The 17,275-nt window shown below is 50.5% G+C and overlaps 1 protein-coding gene across 1 annotated transcript; it reads left to right on the plus strand.

Moving 5' to 3' along the window:
* The first annotated feature begins 7,247 nt into the window (after positions 1 to 7,247).
* On the plus strand, positions 7,248 to 16,776 carry SERPINA4 (serpin family A member 4). The gene is made up of 5 exons (XM_047864409.1): positions 7,248 to 7,308; positions 9,330 to 9,995; positions 14,533 to 14,806; positions 15,649 to 15,808; positions 16,576 to 16,776. Exons 1-5 carry the CDS (start codon positions 7,248 to 7,250, stop codon positions 16,774 to 16,776), a joined length of 1,362 nt encoding a protein of 453 aa, XP_047720365.1.
* The last annotated feature ends 499 nt before the right edge of the window (positions 16,777 to 17,275 follow it).

A 17,275-nucleotide genomic window follows, 5' to 3' on the forward strand; every position in this document is an offset into this window, starting at 1 on the left:
CCCCTGAGCACGTCTGTGTTCTGATCTCTTCTTCTTATGGGGACACCACTCGCGTTGGATTAGGGCCCGTCCTAATGACCTCATATTAACTTAATTAGCTCTTTTAAGACCCTGTCTCAAAAAGTTACATTCTGGGCACTGGAGGGGGAGTTGGGCCTTCAACATGTGACGGGGTGGGGGACACACGGTTCGGCCGCTAACACACCTCCCCCAACTAAAATTTGGTATGGACGTTGAATGATGCCACGACACGTACACACAGGGGGCATAGAAAGGTTACCACTCACACAATGAGACTTTCTGGGGTGAGCAGGCTCCCAAGATGGTCCAGAAGTGGCTTGAGAAAGCAAGACTGAAGGCTGGGCTTGGGGTTTTGACGGTGGTTGGTGGGTGAGCTGGGTGAGGGTTCCCAGGCAAACCAATGGGCTTTTCCATCAACTCGCCCGGAAGGGGGCAGAAGGGCGAGGGCGGGGTGAGGCTTAACGGCCACCAGCAGCCAAACATCAGGGTGGCTGGAGGCGGGAGTGGGCGGGGGGATGGGCTAAATGCACGAGGGGCATTAAGGAGGGCACTTTTGGGGACGAGCACTGGGTGTTATGTGTAAGAGATGAATCACTGGGTTCTATTCCTGAGTCCAAGACTGCACAGTATGTTAACTAACTTGAATATAAATAAAAAGGAGAAAAAAAACCCCTATGGATATCAGGCTACGGCAAAATAATAATAATAATAATAATAATATTGTAGAAGTCACAAAAAAATGGAGTCAGGCTCTATTACAAGAGCCTGCTGTCAATCCTCTACATCTGCCCAATCATTTATAAAACCCATTCCTTCTCATTTCCCCATTTCCTCGGCCCTAAAGTGATCCAGAATGTCATCTCCTCCATGAAGCCTGCCCCCCCCCACCCCGCCGTGTCCCCCTTCCAATCCCTTCCTCTGTGGCTTGTGACCTTGCCTGGGCCGTCTCCTGTTAGTGCCTGCTCCTGGTCAGACCTTGTCTCCTGGACCCTGGGATCGAGGTTGTATTTTATGCACCTGTGAGTCCCCGATTCCTACCCGTCCCTGTCCTTCCCCACCAGCCTGCCTTTCATGTCCTGACCCCCCCAGGCACACCGGCATCTATGCATCTGTCCTCATTCCACGCTCCCTTCTTCTGCAAGACATCGCACATGCTGTTCCCCTTTCTGGAACCGTGTTCCGCACAGCACCCCCCTGCTTTCACTTGGCACCTCCTCATCTGCTCTTGGCCCAAGTGTCCGTTCCTCAGGAAACCCCTCCTAACCTCCCCTCGCTGCCCCTGGCGAGAGCAAATCCCCATACGGTCAATGCCAACTCCTGAACTTCCCCTTCGGAACCGCGTGTTGTGGGGTGGCTACAGCCGGGTGTTGGGCTCACCCTCTCCAGCCCCCTCAAAGGAGGACAGAGTGATGTTGCTCCTAATGATGGAGCTCAGTAAATAGTTGGAACGACTGAGCAAGTGAATGGATGGATGAATGCAAGGACCCGTGGGTGTTTCTGTTTCTCTTCCAGCCCCGAGCAAGCCTGAGCTCGGAGGGGAAGGGAGCCTGGGGTGGTGGGCGCAGAGGTGTGCCTTGTTTTCTGAGCCCAGTTCTGTCATTTACTTGCTTTGGGCAAGTTGCATCCCTTTCTGCAAGAGGAGGTGTTTGGCTGGATGAGCTAGCTTTAAAGCTCTTTCGTGACAGCGGAGGGTCCGCTGTACTGTCTTAAACACAAACCTCCCCTTTGTCACCCAAAGCCCCGGAGTAGAGGGTTACAGGAATGCCTGACCCTGGAGACGCCACTGCGATTAAGAAGTGGTGGCGCGCCCTCTGGTGGTCGAACGGCAAACTGCGGGAACCGGGCCCCACAAAGCCCTTGCTTCTGGGCAGAGGGTGATTTTTTGCAAGACTTCCTGGGGGAGCTCCTTAAAACGCAATTCCTCCACCCACCCTATGCCAGCCCCATGACTCTGATTCAGGAAACTTGAGGGAAAGCCTGTGGTTCTCCGCTTTTAACAAGCACCCGCTCATGGAGGACCCGAACCCATATTTTGGGGAATGTTGGTCTTGGGCAAAAAGCAGCGAATCGGTCAGTGTCCCAGCGGCCTATGTGGGCAGCTGTCTCCATCCTGCCTGTGACCTTGAGTGTAGCTTCAGGAAGTAGCAGGGCCAGGTTCGCACACAATCTCACCCTCAGAGGCTCTCACTCCCAGCATCCCCTGGTTAAAGAAAGCCCTGTTCCTTTGGAGGGGAAAGTGGGGGGTGTTGTGGGCTGAGATTAAACCATCCCGTTTCTAATAGAGGCCAGAGTGGAAGGTGTGGGGGCTCCTGGGTGGCTCAGTCGGTTAAGCATCCGACTTTGATATCAGTTCGGGTCATGATCTCAGGGTCATGAGATGGAGCCCCGCGTTGGGCTCTGCATTGAACACGGAACCTGCTTGTGATTCTCTCTCTTCCAATCTCTCTGCCCCTTCCCTGTTCACACACACACACTCTCTCTCTAAAATAAATAAATAAATATTAATTTACATTAAAAAAGGAATAAAGAAAGTGGCGGCTATGGTCTTGGGCTTTGGAACGAGATACCCCCGGGTTCAAACCCCAGCTCTCCCATGTACTAGCTGCGTGACCCTAAGCGAGATACTTAATCTCTCCTGGCCTCCACTCGATCTCCCAGTTGATGGGAGAAAGCGCACTTCGTGGGATCCCTAGGAAGAGGGATGCTCTTCCCAGGGATGCTCCCTGGGTGAGCATTGAACGTTAGAGGGAAGGCGACAGACGCAGAGGGAAAAATCAATAAAATCCTGTCCCGGTTTCCAAAGAGCCCGGAGTCTCTTTGGGGGACATGAGATGCTGTGGTTTCAACGGCTGCTGCTCTACATCTGGGGTGGTTTGTTACCCTACAATATGTGACCCCCATGCATGTGTACCCACATATCTCAAAGCCAGGCACAAGGTGGTGGGTCAGAGGGGGACAGGGAAATAGATGCGGTGAGTCCGCAGGAAGTCTGAGCAGCCCGCCTGCACCTTCCACATTTTCCAGACAGTCAGCAGGTGTCTGCCCTCCCCCGCTCACGCTTTGTCTCACTTTCTCTCTCAGAAATAAACATTAAAAATTTTTTTTAACGTTTATTTATTTTTGAGACAGAGAGAGACAGAGTATGAACGGGGGAGGGGCAGAGAGAGAGGGAGACACAGAATCTGAAACAGGCTCCAGGCTCCGAGCCATCAGCCCAGAGCCTGACGCGGGGCTCGAACTCACGGACCGCGAGATCGTGACCTGGCTGAAGTCGGACGCTTAACCGACTGCGCCACCCAGGCGCCCCATAAATAAACATTTTTTAAAAAATGAGGCTTCAGAGAAATCTGTTGCCCTTCATCATGTGAGGGCAGGGCCAAGAGGCACCAGCTGTGAATCAGGAGGGGGGCCCTCACCAGAATGTAACCATGCTGGCCCTGGGACCATGAGCCCGTCATTCTCGACAGGGTCCCAGGGGAGGCCGTCCCCCCGCTCCCCTCCCTTCTCTCTGTAATTTTCCACCTTCTCCCCACTTCTAAATCCTCCTTCCTGCCAGGAAAGCATTGAAGAGTCAAGAGACCAGTGCTCAACCACTTTTTTTGTGAAATTTTTGCAAGGCAGGGGGTCCTCTGGACTGTAACATTCATTATCTTCGCGCTTCTGTCAAAACCAAGACTGGAAGGGCCTCGTTGTTGATATTCTGTATGTGCCTGTACCCATTTAAAAAAAAAAAAAAGACTGGAAATAAATAAATTCAATGTAGCTATAGCTGAATGACAGGCTTACCAATGATTTTATTTTCTTCTTTAGACTTTGTACGTTCCCAGATTTTTCATAGCCTCCATATTACATTGACAATCAACTTAAAAACGATGACAGCCTTTTGAAGGACAATATCCTGGCTTCCCTTGGAGTCCAGAGAATGCGAAAGGGGTTGGGGGTGGTTAGGAGGCAAGGACAGCTTAAGCTGTCCACACCCGTGCTGGATTGGGAAACCAGGCCATGCACAGAGGACTGGGTCTCAAGCTGCAAAGTGACAGCAGGAGGGTCCCCAGGGAGTGAGCCTCATGATCATGTACAGCTCAGGCTGCTGCTCAAGATGCTGGGAAAGTAGCCTCCCCTCGACAGCCTCACCCCTGCCCCTATGGCTGTCCATTCATTCATTCGTTTGTTTGTTCACACACTTCCACGAGGCATCTTCTCTAAGCCAGTCTTGTTCTGACGCAGAGATACAAATCTCACTGTGACACGATCTGTTGCTCTTTGGGGCCTCACGGATGGTTAATGTGAAACTCCTGGCATTCCAGGGTACGACGTGCAAGGTTTTCACACTCCGTAAGCCCACCCAGAGGCCTAAGGACAGCAAGCAGCCAGATACTGGGCGGGAGTGAGCTCTGAGCTTGTGGCCGAGCCCAGTCTGCCGCCAGGGTTGCCGGCCTCCGTCCCCATCCTCCGTGCCCTCGGGGGTGACTCCTTTAAGGATCTGAAGGTCCTTTCCATCTTTCCCTGATGCACGATGTTTTCTGTGGGAGAAAACAGCAACCCTGGCACACAGGGACCACAAGGACGATGAGCGATTCAAGAAACTCCCTAAATTGTAAAATTTGCAAGCATGTGCATATTTTAGGGAGAGTCCAAGGCTTTCTCGAGATACTCTGTCAGGACCACAATGCAAAAAATGTTTAAAAAGACTGATGTAGCCCGGGTGCCTGGGTGGCCCAGTGGGTTAAGCTTCCGACCTCGGCTCAGGTCATGATCTCGCGGTCCGTGAGTTCGAGCCCCGCGTCGGGCTCTGTGCTGACAGCTCGGAGCCTGGAGCCTGCTTCGGATTCTGTGTCTCCCTCTCTCTCTGCCCCTCCCCTGTTCATGCTCTGTCTCTCTCTGTCTCAAAAATACATAAACATTAAAAAAAAAAAAAAGAAATAAACATTGGGGCACCTGGGTGGCTCGGTCAGTTAAGCATTCGACTTTGGCTCAGGTCATGATTTCACAGTTCATGAGTTCGAGCCCCGCGTCGGGCTCTGTGCTGACAGCTCAGAGCTTGGAGCCTGCTTCGGATTCTGTGTCTCCCTCTCTCTCTGCCCCTCCCCCCCTCACACTCTCTGTCTCTGTCTCAAAAATAAACATTAAAATTTTTTAATTTATATAAAAAAAGACTGATTTAGCCATATTTGCACATTTAGGGATAAATGAATCACTCACACTTACGTTGCCCTTACTATTGCCAAAACTTACTCTAAACACTTTGCAAACACGAATTTACCGACCTCTCATGACAACCCCGAGATCTGGAACGATTATTGCCCTCAGCTTACAGATGAGAAGCAAAGGAAGTAACTTAGCGGGCGGTGGGGCCGGGATTGAGCCCCCACAGTCCCTGCTTTTGTCACCACTGCAAGAAGCGGGCAGGGAAGAAGGGAGCTCCGTTGAGCCCGACCGGTGTGCAGCACATCGATGATGTGGGTCCCCTCACGTCTGCCTTTCCACTCAGCGATGGCTCCTCCTTTGACAGGCGAGGAAAGCGAGCTCCAGAGAGGTGGAGCGACTTATCCAGGGTTAACCAGCTCAGCGGCAACAGCCGCCTGTCTGACTTCAGAGCCGGGGGCAGGGGCAGGTCCAGGAACCAAAGGGCAGTCTCCACGCGCTCCCAGCGGGGTCAGGCCACCTGTCCCTCCAGCTGTAATCCACCGCTTGGGGCTCTAACTCAGTGCAGAAACCAGGCTAAGGAAGCAAGACCCAAACGGTTGACTCTGGAAAGGGAATAATTTATTTTCACCCTCATGAACCGACAACCATCTTTCCTTCCTTCATTTGACTCAGCGAGCCTCGATGGAGCACCTACTGCGCGCACGTGTTCTAGCCCGTGCGTCTCAGTGGAGAGCAAAACTGGACTGGCTATTCTAGAAGCAAGGCAGGTTTGTCCAAACAGAGGAAGAACGCGGGCTTCAGTCTAACTCTGGAATCTGAGCTAGCAACTTCTCTGGGCTTTCATTTCCTTATCTGCAGAATGGGATAAGGATAGTCCCTCAGGGGGGTGCGTGCACGTGTGTGGTGAGAGGAGGAAGCAAGTGAACTTTATCGGCACGGCAAGTTCCTCTGTTGCCCTGGTGTTGACGCACTTCTGTCGTGTGAACTTGGACATGCCCCTGAACCTCAGGGCAGCTGGGTCCAAGCCTGTGCGTGAACCCACTCTACCCCTCTGTGGTCTGCCCAGATCAGGACTCCCAGCCCCATCTTGTTACTCAATGGCATATATTCCACTCAAGTTAAAGCCCCCGAGGACCTGGACACATTCAGAAAAGCTTCCTGGAGGAAGCCTGAATGTCAAGGGCACCCCATTCAGAATATCAGTGGCCATATTGCTTCCTTCCCCAGTGGGCTTAAGAAACAGCCACATGTCCTTTACACATTCTATTGCCCCCAAATGGTCCAAGGGTGTTGAGGCTCACTGCTTGCTGGAAATAAAGCAGCTTCGAGATCCATAATGAAAAAGAAAAATGTGCAATTGGAGTCCTGGCCCAAGGAGGGGTTTGCTCCCACCCCATGCCACCCTTGCCCCGGGGCGCACTCTCCTTAAAGGTCAACATGTGGCATCTCGGAAGGTTCCATCACAGAACCCTGTAGCTTTAAAGCTGGGAGGTTCCTCAGCAATCGCATAGTCCAGGATTGTATACTGGGGGGCCGGGGCAGGACCCAGGTCCCCGGATTGATTTTCATGGCTGCAGAGATCTCTCTCCAGTCTCACATCACATCACCCTGAAAGCGGCCTTATCAAGTTCGTGAAGGCACTGGGGTCTGCTGCCCCTGGTCTGGCCGACTTCTTCATTTTGCAGGAGGTGGGGAGGGGGGGTGGCGGATGGGGGAGCATGACAAACCCAGAGAAGGGAATAGATGTGCTTAAGTTCACATGGCCAGTAAGGGGCCCTGTGAAGACCACATCCACTAAGGGGACCCTGGGGCCTTAGCATGTGCCAAGCAAACCTTGGTGCATGATGCAAACAGCAAGGGCTAAATTCTGTTGGAGCTACCCCCGCCCCCCCGCCCAGAGGGAAGGGGCTCCTCTTGGGAGGGGATGGGCCAACTTTCAGTGAAGATTCCCTGTGTTGAGACTCCACACTGCACCCACGGACCTGTTCATTAATAATTACCTAATTGGGAAGGTGGTAGGTGGTGCCGGGGGTGCCGAGGGATTTTGCCAATGCTCCTGGGCTTGATAGACCCAGGCTATGTTCCTGGGCTTCCTCTGGCTCTCAGACAGCCGCCCGGGGGGCCACACCAGGACCGACCGTGAGTAACTCGCTGAGGGCTGCATCTAAGACTCAGAAGGGAGGGTGACCAACCATCCTAGTCTGCCCAGGACTGGGGGCTCTGGGACATAAGGCTTCCAGTGCTGAGACACGGAGAGACCTAGAAGTGACACACCCTAGGGCTGGAACGCCCCCCACACCTCACTACACGACCCTCCTCATTATACCGGTGGGGAAACTGGGGCTGAGGGCCAGAAACCGCCTCCCGCGAGGCCGCACGGGTCTCCTGGCTCCCGACGCAGGTGCTTTTGGAGCGTTCCTGCCAGAGGGAAATTCTGGGTAACTCACTGCAAAGCCAGAGAAGCGTCTGAAGGTTAGGATAGGAGAAGGTGTTAGAGCTTGGTAGGAGGCCATGCTATGGGGACGGGTGTTAGGTAGATGAGTGAAGCGACCCACTGTATGTTTTAAGTGACCACCGCAACTCCTGGGTGGAAATCAGGGTAGAAAGACCAGTTGGAAAGCCACAACGGTCTAGGTCAGGGCTCCGCGAATGAGGCCCTGTGGGTCAAGTCTGGCCCCCTGCCTGTTTTTGCATTGCTCCTGAGCTAGGAATGCAAGGTATAATACCAAAATACAATATAAATATAAATATAAAATCTGTCGATGGTTGAAAAAAAATCAAAAGGAGGACGATATTTTGTGACACATGTAAAATATATGAAATTCACATTTCACCGTCCATGACTAAAGCTCCACCGGAACCCAGCCCCACACTAGGCTGCCTTGTGGGTGTGCGGGTGGCTGCTTTCCAGCCGGCACAGCCAAGTTGGGGAGCTGCAACATGGCCCGCAGTCTGGCCCCTGGTCTGAGTGAGCGATGCTGGAGGTCTGAGTGAGGATCGTAGCAGTGGGGACACTAGGACGTGGAGGGAAGAGGCTGCCAGGTATGCGGAAAGATTGAATGGTTGGGGGTGCGGTCTTGGAAGGCCAGACCCAGGTTAGGGCTGACAACTGGATTCGGGGCTGAGAACCAGGTAATAACGGTGAGGCTACCCGACGCGGCCGAGCAGATTTAGTGGAGAAAATCGAGCACCCTTGTTTGGGTAGGTTAAGTTGATTAGGAGAAGAGACCAATCCTTTTCCCAGAACTTCGGGCAATTCAGGTTTTTTTGTTTTGTTTTGCTTTGGTTTTTGTTTGATTATTTTTGTTTGTTTTTTTTTGCATTTTTTTTGTTTGTTTTGTTTTGTTTTTGTGTGTTTTTTGTTTGTTTTTGTTTTGTGGGGTTTTTTTTGTTTTGTTTTTTGAGGGACAGAGAGAGAGAGAGAGAGCTGGGGAGGGAGACATAATTTTAAACAGGCTCCACGCTCAGTGCAGAGCCCGACTCGAGACTCGATCTCACACCCATGAGATCATGACCTGAGCCCATATCAACAGACGCATAACCGACTGAGCCATCCAGGCACCCCAGGAGAATCAGTTTTTTGAACATCAGTGATCTTATCTGTCTGGAGTGAAGATAAGAATGCCAGTTCTACTGACCTCTACCTAGGTAAGAGGGTCAGACAAAATGGCATTAAAGTGATTTTGCAAACCGTAAAGCACACCATGGATGTTTGTGGAGTTGAGGCTAACGCTTTGGCGATTCGCATCCTCGGTGCAGTGGGTCACTGGGCTGAGGAAATTAGCTCAAATGGCAAAAGGAGCCCCAGGCTGAGTCTGGAGCCTCATGCTCTAGCTCAGATATTTACCAGTTAGGTAAATGACCTCATTCAGTCATTTGGCGAGTCTTGGCGATAAGAATGGAGGCCAGTGCTTTGCAAAGCTCACCGGGACAGGAAGTGCCAGGAGGCGGTGGGCACAAGGAACGTGCTTGGTTAACCCACAGAATATCATCTTCACCACATACTGGGAAGGGGCTGGGTGTTTGGTAGGCTGCCATAGGCCCATCTGCTGGACTTGACCCTGTCACTTGTCACCCGGGGGCCCTGCCCTTCCCCGACTTCTCAGTAGGGCTGGGGCTTCTGCTGGGGCATTGCCTGGGCACTCTCTTTCTTCCTATAGCCCTGACAGTGCAGAAGATGCATCTTGCCAGCCACCTGCTCCTCCTTCTGGCTGGACTGCTGGTCGCATCTCATGGCCAGCTCCTTCCTGAACACAACAGCCAGGGTCACACGGGCAGCCCCCATCCAGAAGCTCCAAGCACAGGTGAGGGCTCCCCCAGCCTCAAGATTGCCCCGGGAAATACAGTCTTTGCTCTCCGCTTCTACCACCTGATGGCTTCCCAGAGCCCTGGGAGCAACATCTTCTTTTCCCCGCTGAGCATCTCTGCCTCTTACGCCATGCTGTCCCTGGGCGCCCGCTCACACAGCCAGACCCAGATCCTCGAGGGTCTGGGCTTCAACCTCACGGAGGTGTCTGAGTCGGACATCCACCAGGGCTTCCGGCACCTCCTGCACGCCCTCCACCTCCCGGGAGACAGGCTGGAGATGCACACGGGCAGCGCCCTGTTCCTGAGCCAGGAGCTGCCCATCCTTCCGGGATTTCTAAATGACAGTGTGGCCTTCTATGACTCCAAATTATTCCTCACCAACTTCCACGACTCTGTGGGTACCACCCAGCTGATCAATGACCATGTCAAGGAGGAAACTCAAGGGAAGATTGTGGATTTGGTCAGCGACCTGAGCACAGACATCGCGATGGTGCTGGTGAATTACATTTACTTCAAAGGTAAGAGTCAGTACATCGGTGGGTCCTGTATCTCCCCTCTTCCCCTGATTTACGGATGGATTAAATGTTTAAAAAAAAAAAAAGAGAAAGTGGATGGATGGGGCCAGATAGGGCCAAGCAACCCTTAGAAGATTCATGTGAGAGCATCAGATATTTAAGATCGTGTAGTTTAGAGGTTTCCGTACCCTCCTATCTTTAAATTTTTTTTTTCAACGTTTATTTATTTTTGGGACAGAGAGAGACAGAGCATGAATGGGGGAGGGGCAGAGAGAGAGGGACACACAGAATCGGAAACAGGCTCCAGGCTCTGAGCCATCAGCCCAGAGCCTGACGCGGGGCTCGAACTCACGGACCGCGAGATCGTGACCTGGCTGAAGTCGGACGCTTAACCGACTGCGCCACCCAGGCGCCCCCCCCTCCTATCTTTAGATATGTTTTCTTATTTATTTTTTTTTTAGTAATGGTAATGTATGAAATGTACAAGTTGAACTTCTGGATTCACGACGAAGGACTGCCACTTGTCAACAGTGTAAACAGGGAGGTGGTTGCTGAAGAATACCTCCTTCAAAGTTCTGGTTTTATTTTTTAATGTTTATTTAATTTTGAGAGACAGAGACAGAGAAGGAGTGGGGCAGAGGCAGAGAGAGAGGGAGACACAGAATCCGAAGCAGGCTCCAGGCTCCGAGATGTCAGCACAGAGCCCGTTGGCAGGGCTCAAACTCATGAAACCATGAGATCGTGACCTGAGCCGAAGTCAGTTAACCGACTGAGCCACCCAGGCACCCCCAAAGTTCTGTTTTGAGGATCAAATCATGGCGCATATTTGTGTCCTCCTTAGAAGATGGCCTAAAGAGATAGGCAAATTACAGTCCCCAGCCACATCTGATGGGCTTCCTGTGTTTGTTAATAAAGTTTTATTGGGACACAGCCACGCCCACTCATTTGTGCATTGTCCCTGGGCTGTTTTCACACAGCCACAGAGATAAGCAGTTGCTACAGAGCCTAAAATATTTGCTTTCTTTCTGGCCCTTTGCAAAAAAAAAAGTTTGGCGACCCCTGACCATTATATATAGTCAATAAATAATTAGAGTAATTGTAATTAATCTAATGATTATACTCATTTTGAAGATCCTTAAAAACACATGAGGGTATAAAAGGAAATAGAAATTGCCCAGGGGCACCTGGGTGGCTCAGTCGTTTAAGCATCTGACTCTTGGTTTCCACTCAGGTCATGATCTCAGGGTTCGTGAGCTCGAGCCCCGTGTGGGGCTCTGCGCTGACAGTGTGGAGCCTGCTTGGGATCCTCTCTCTCCCCTTCTGTCTCTGCCCTTTCCCTGCTCATTCCCCCCCGTCCTCTCTCTCAAAATAAATAAACTTAAAAAGAAAAAAGAAATTTCCCCTAATCCTACCACACTGAGACAACCTAAAATGTTAACGTTTTCACTGAATTCATTCCAGTCGTCCACTCACACACATATGTTAACCGTTGAAATCACAGCGTGAGGACAGCTTCACGCTGTGTGTACCATCAGTGTCCCATCAGAGAAGCAAAGCCATCATAAGTGGTAAGGGAAAGGAGGTTGCTATGGGAGTTGGACCTTGCATAACTGTGGGGACATGAAGGTTTGGAGGAAACAAGGGTGGGAGGGGCAGAGTGAAGTCCTGGGGGCAGGTGCAATTTTGGAGCTTATCGGGAATCTATACTATACTCCAGGTGCTTTCGGCCACCCCAGTGGGTCTGTGTAAGGGGAACTTGCGGAGAGGCCCACGCTGGGCACCTGGTGGTGGCTTGGGGACACCGTTGGTCAGGAGGGCTACTGTTGGACGATGAACCTGGAGGACGGCACGGACGAGCCGGGGCACACAAGCTCCGCTAGGTCTGCCCATCATTCCATCTTCCTGCGAAGATCTTCAGCGTGTGGTGCCTGCCTCACGTCTACCTCCCCATCTCATGCTTGTGACCACCTTGAACCCAGACTCTACAGAGAGCAAATTCTGGGAAACAGCCCCAGCCAGACTAACGATCCAGCCAGATTTGTTATCACTTGCATTTTACACAGGGAATGTGTCACCTACCATCGAAAACGTTTTTAAAAACCTTTCTAATTCTGCAATAACCACAAACTTACAGGACGGTGCAAAAGTAGTACAGAGAGATCTCATACACCCTCCATGCAGGTTACCCTACATCACATGTCATATAACTTGTAGTACAGTAACAAAACCAGGAAATTGACATCGGTGCAATCTATAGAACTAACTCAGATTTCACCAGGTTTTGCATGCGTTCGTGTGTGTGTGTGTGTGTGTGTGTAGTTTTATGCTATTGAAGACTTTATTTAGATCTAACCTAATGCCTGCACAATAGTCTACTGATGCCATTCGCTTTGAAATATAATTTAAATGTATAATACACACCATCGACCCACCCAAAGCTCTGATCACAGATAATGAAGGGTTTGGGTGCTCTCATCTGAAAGAAACCTAGCTCAGGCTGGTTGGCATGAGAAAGAGAGGTTCTCCAGAAACAGAAGGGAGATAGAGACATCCTGCCCACGGACACATCTGCCCTACACTTTGGGGACGCGAATGTAGCCCGGGCCTCGCTGTGGGTCACATGGTAAGAGAATGGAAAAATGGTGGCTTATCTTCAAAAGCGAAAAGCACCTAGAAGAAAACAAAAGATGCACAAGTACTCTGTGGCTAAGATTCTCTTGAGAGATGTTAAGGCAGACTTCAACTTTAAAAAACACTGATACATTGGGCTGCCTCGGTGGTTCAGTCCGTTAAACGTCCAACTTCGGCTCAGGTCATGATCTCGCAGTCTGTGAATTCAAGCCCCACGTCAGGCTCTGGGCTGACAGCTCAGAGCCTGGAACTTGCTTTGGATTCTGTGTCTCTCTCTCTCTCTCTCTCTCTCTGCCCCTCCCCTACTTGCTCTCTGTCTCTCAAAAATAAGTAAACATTAAAAAAATAAAATAAATAAAAAAACACCGATATATCATAGTCATGGAGAGGAAGACAATATGGTAAAGATGTGGATTCTCCCGTGAATAAATCTAAATATTTAATGTAATCCCAATCAAAATCCTAACAGGTTTTCTTGGGGTTTTTTTTTTTGTTTTTTTCTTTTTTGTGTTTTTTTGGTGGCAGTTAACAAGCCGAGTCTAAAATGTGTATGAGAAAAGCAAAAGGCCTTGAATAGCTACGATGGGAAAACTTGGCTGCCAGAGAGCCCAACTCATCATAAGTCTGTATTAATTTAGACTTGGTGGTACAAATAGACCAATTCCACAGAAGGGTGAGGCCAGAATAGAGCCCAGAAATGGCCCCGTGGATAGATACCTGGGCATTTGATATTTGTCAATGTTGGCATCCCCCCCTTACCACTGTGATAGAGCACTGGGGAAAGTGGGTTTAAAAAATGGCACTGTGACAACTAGGTCCCCACAGGGGGAAACAGATGGGTTTAGGCCCCTCCCTTCTATCAAGCATAAGTATTCCTTCCAAGTGGAGTAGAGTGCTTTTTGTAAAAGGAAAGACTAAAGCTTCTAGAATATAAGACCTATTCTCTCTCTATAATATATATGGAGGTTATATGTATATAATATATATGGAGGGAAAGTTGTCCTAAGCAAGACACAGAAGACCTAATCACAAAGGAAAAGACTCATATGTTCACTTCATTAAAGAATTTCAATACCAAAGTGCCTGGATGGCTCAGTCAAGTATCTGACTTTTGGTTTTGGTTATGGTCATGATCTCACAGTTCTTGGGTTCTATCCCCATGTCAGGCTCTGCACTGACAGCACAGAGCCTGCTTGGGATTCTCTGTTTCCCTCTCTCTCTCTCCCCCAGGCGCTCTCTCTCTCTCTCTCTCTCCCTCCCTCTCTGTCTTTCTCTCAAAAACCAATAAATAAACTTAAAAAAAAATTTCAATCATCAAAACCCACCATCATGAGAGTGAAAAGACAAGGCAGAGAGGGAGAGAAAGTATTTGCAACTCACACGATTGATACACAACTAATGTTCAGAAAGAACTCCTACAAATCACTAAGAAACAGTCCTCCACAAATACAGGGAAAAAAACATGATCTGGCACTGATGCAAAAAAGAAAAAAAATAGGACTTTTTTTATGTCAACAGGTCAGTAAACATACAAATGGTCAACAGGTCAGTAAACATGCAAAAGGTTGCTCAACTTCATTTTTAACCAAGAAAGTGCACTACAAAGCCATAATGAGCTACCATTACATAAACATCAGGTTGGCAAAAAAATTTAAGCACTGCCATGTAAATTCAATGGCAAAGACAGGAAACAACCTAGCTGATACCCTTTGTATCTCATATTTTAGAGTCTAAGTGAGCCCTGAGAGATCCGTGTCTCAGGCAGGTCCGGCTTTGAATGGTCTAAATGATACACCGTGATGAAACAGTAAGGTGGGGTCTCCGCGACTGTTGGAGAGGCATTTCCTGGCTGGACGGTTGGCTTGTTGGTCCACAGGTGCTTTGTACCTTCTTCCCTTCTTCCCTTCAGCTCTGTGGGAGAAACCATTCGTTCTCTCGTTGACCACTCCCCAAGACTTCTACGTTGATGAGAATACAGTAGTCAAGGTGCCTATGATGCTGCAGGACACAGAGGACCACTGGTATCTTCATGACAAATACTTGCCCTGCTCAGTCCTGCGGATGGATTACAAAGGAAACGCGATGGCCCTTTTCATCCTTCCTAACCGAGGGAAAATGAAGCAGGTGGAGGAAGTCTTGACTCCAGAGATACTAAAAAGGTGGATGAGCTTGCTTCGGAAGAGGTAATCTTCTGCAGCCCTGCCTTTCCAAGGGACCCTTCTGATGGAAGCCAATGCCCAAAAGGGGGGTGATTGCCAAATTACAAAGGAATTCTTATTTGCTTTAAGACTTTCCATGGGTTTCCTCAAATAATGAACTCTCCTCTTACATCTGAGATAAGATTTTGCCCCTATCAGTGAAAAGAGAACCAGACGAGGAGTTAAGAGTCCTGGTTCTAGATGCAAGCCTCATATAGCACAAGATCTGGGTGATGTGACCTTGGCTCTCTGAGGGTCTGCCCCTGTGCAGTGAATGCGTAGACCTCTGGTCAAGATGACTCGGACAGAGGGACTTAAGAAAACTCCATCTGCCCATCTAAGGAAGTAGCCAGGAAGCTTTATATCACTCTGGGGCTACGAGTGGGAAAAGTTTCCATCCACGTATAAGAAAAAGGCCTCAACCCAAGGCCACAGGTGGACGGAAAATTCGCACAGCTCATGGGATAGAGGAATTCTAGCCAAAGAAATCATCTGGTCCCAAATAAGTGAAAACCACAGGACCCCAACACAGGCGAAGGCAAAAATGCCACACAGGGAGACTTGCATCTCCCTGGGCACCTGGCATGCCCATGGGAAACAATCTCCGCTGAAGACGAGCTCCCAAGGGAGGAGGTCCTGCAGACAGCAGGCCCTGGAAGCAAAGGAGCCTGGCTGTAAGCCCCTGGGAGCACTGAGCAAATGGTGTTTGTGGCAGCAGAAGTCAGATGACGTGGGGCCAGCTAGAGGGTGCAGGCAAGGCGAGTACAGTGCACTGGGGTCCCTCGCTTGTTTCTGAGTCCAGAGTTTTAACCCCGTATCTCCTCCAGGTACTATTACAGGAGGCTCGAGTTGCATTTCCCCAAGTTCTCCATTTCTGGCTCCTATAATCTAGATCAGATTTTGCCCATGTTGGGCTTTGTGGACGTGTTCTCACAGCAGGCTGACTTGTCCGGCATCACCGAAGAGCGAAAGCTGCAGGTGTCCAAGGTAAGTAAGTCATCGGTGGTCGCTGATGCCTGGAGACGCAGTGGGGAACGTCTGCCCCTTGGAAGCTTCTAGGTGATGGGTGTTCCCTCTGCCACCAGAGGCTGAGAGTCATTCAACCATCCACAGGCACGGGTTTCCAGGAACCAACCCACCACGTGCTGGCATGGTGCTTGGCTCTAGGGATACGGTGTCCACCCAATCCTTGTCCTCAAGGAGCTCTCGCGGCCAAGTGGGCTCCATAGATCACGACAATGGAGAGTGACAAAGTGAAAGAAACAGAGAAAGGATAACAGACCAGGCTGGGCTGGGTGTGTGTATCAGAGATTCTTTTGACGAGAGAAAGAGACCTAGGACTTCGGTGAGGAAGACAAAAGTGCATTGTAAGGTAGAGCCTTGAGTTGCAGAGTTGAATTCCAGTTCCTTCCCTTACAGCAGTCAAGGGCTATCTAGTGTCTGGATTTATGTTCCTCATCTGTCAACCAGCCATAATGCATCAACCTTTTAGGGTGGTTATGAAGATTTAAAAAGTGCCCCAGGGCACGTAGTAAGTGTTCAGTTGCTGATAGAAATAATTATTTCCATAAATAAGAGGGCGTCCAACTCAACAACCCACCCAGTGTAGACATTCTTGCTGTGATAGCCCCAACAAGTGGCTTGGCTAACAGTGAACTGTGGTGCTGATCTTCAGCGACCTCTGGTTCTTCCGGGCTTCCCTGAGTCCTGGCTCATGTTCTCTTGGAGGTAAACACTTGTGATTTCCTTCCCAGAGTTTCCACAAAGCCATTCTGGAGGTGGACGAGGCTGGCACCCAGGCTGCAGCGGCCACTGGCAGCTTCGCCACCTTTCTGTCTGCCCGTCGCAGTCTCGGAGTCCTCTGGTTCAACCGGCCCTTCCTTGTGGTGATCTTTTCCACCGATACCCAGAGCATCCTCTTTCTGGGCAAGGTTGTCAACCCCACGAAACCATAGCCTTCCCAGGGCCGGCTCTTCGGTTACAAGCCGGAGGATGTGGCCTGGGGGGCTTGGTGTGAGCAGCTCCGTGTTGGAGCAAGGGATTCGGAAGATCCTTAGAGTCCGGGGCAGAAGCTGTTGGCGAAGGAGAGCGACATGTGACCCGGACACCTAGCTCCTCGGGACGGTATGACCTCAGGCAGGTCGCCTGACTGCTTCAAGCACCACCCGGGAGAGTGGGAGACACCCCGCCAGGTGGTTGAAGGGATTAAACAAAACGATGGCTATGAGGAACCTGGTTTGGTGCCTTGCACGTAGTAGATACTCAATAAATGCATCCTCGTTTTCCATCCCTTCAGGGTTTGCCCTGCATGGCCCTGGCATATCTGGTCCCAGACATGGGAGTGAGATGTTCCAAGTTCCAGTGTACGCAAGGGGGAAGCAATGTGGGCGGGGAAGCACCCGGGCAGGGTGGTTGCCTGGTTTCAGAGCCGGGGCTCGGGAGGGCCTCGGCTGG

This window comes from Prionailurus viverrinus, chromosome B3 (genome assembly GCF_022837055.1).
Source record: "Prionailurus viverrinus isolate Anna chromosome B3, UM_Priviv_1.0, whole genome shotgun sequence".
NCBI classification, from domain to species: Eukaryota; Metazoa; Chordata; class Mammalia; order Carnivora; family Felidae; genus Prionailurus; species Prionailurus viverrinus.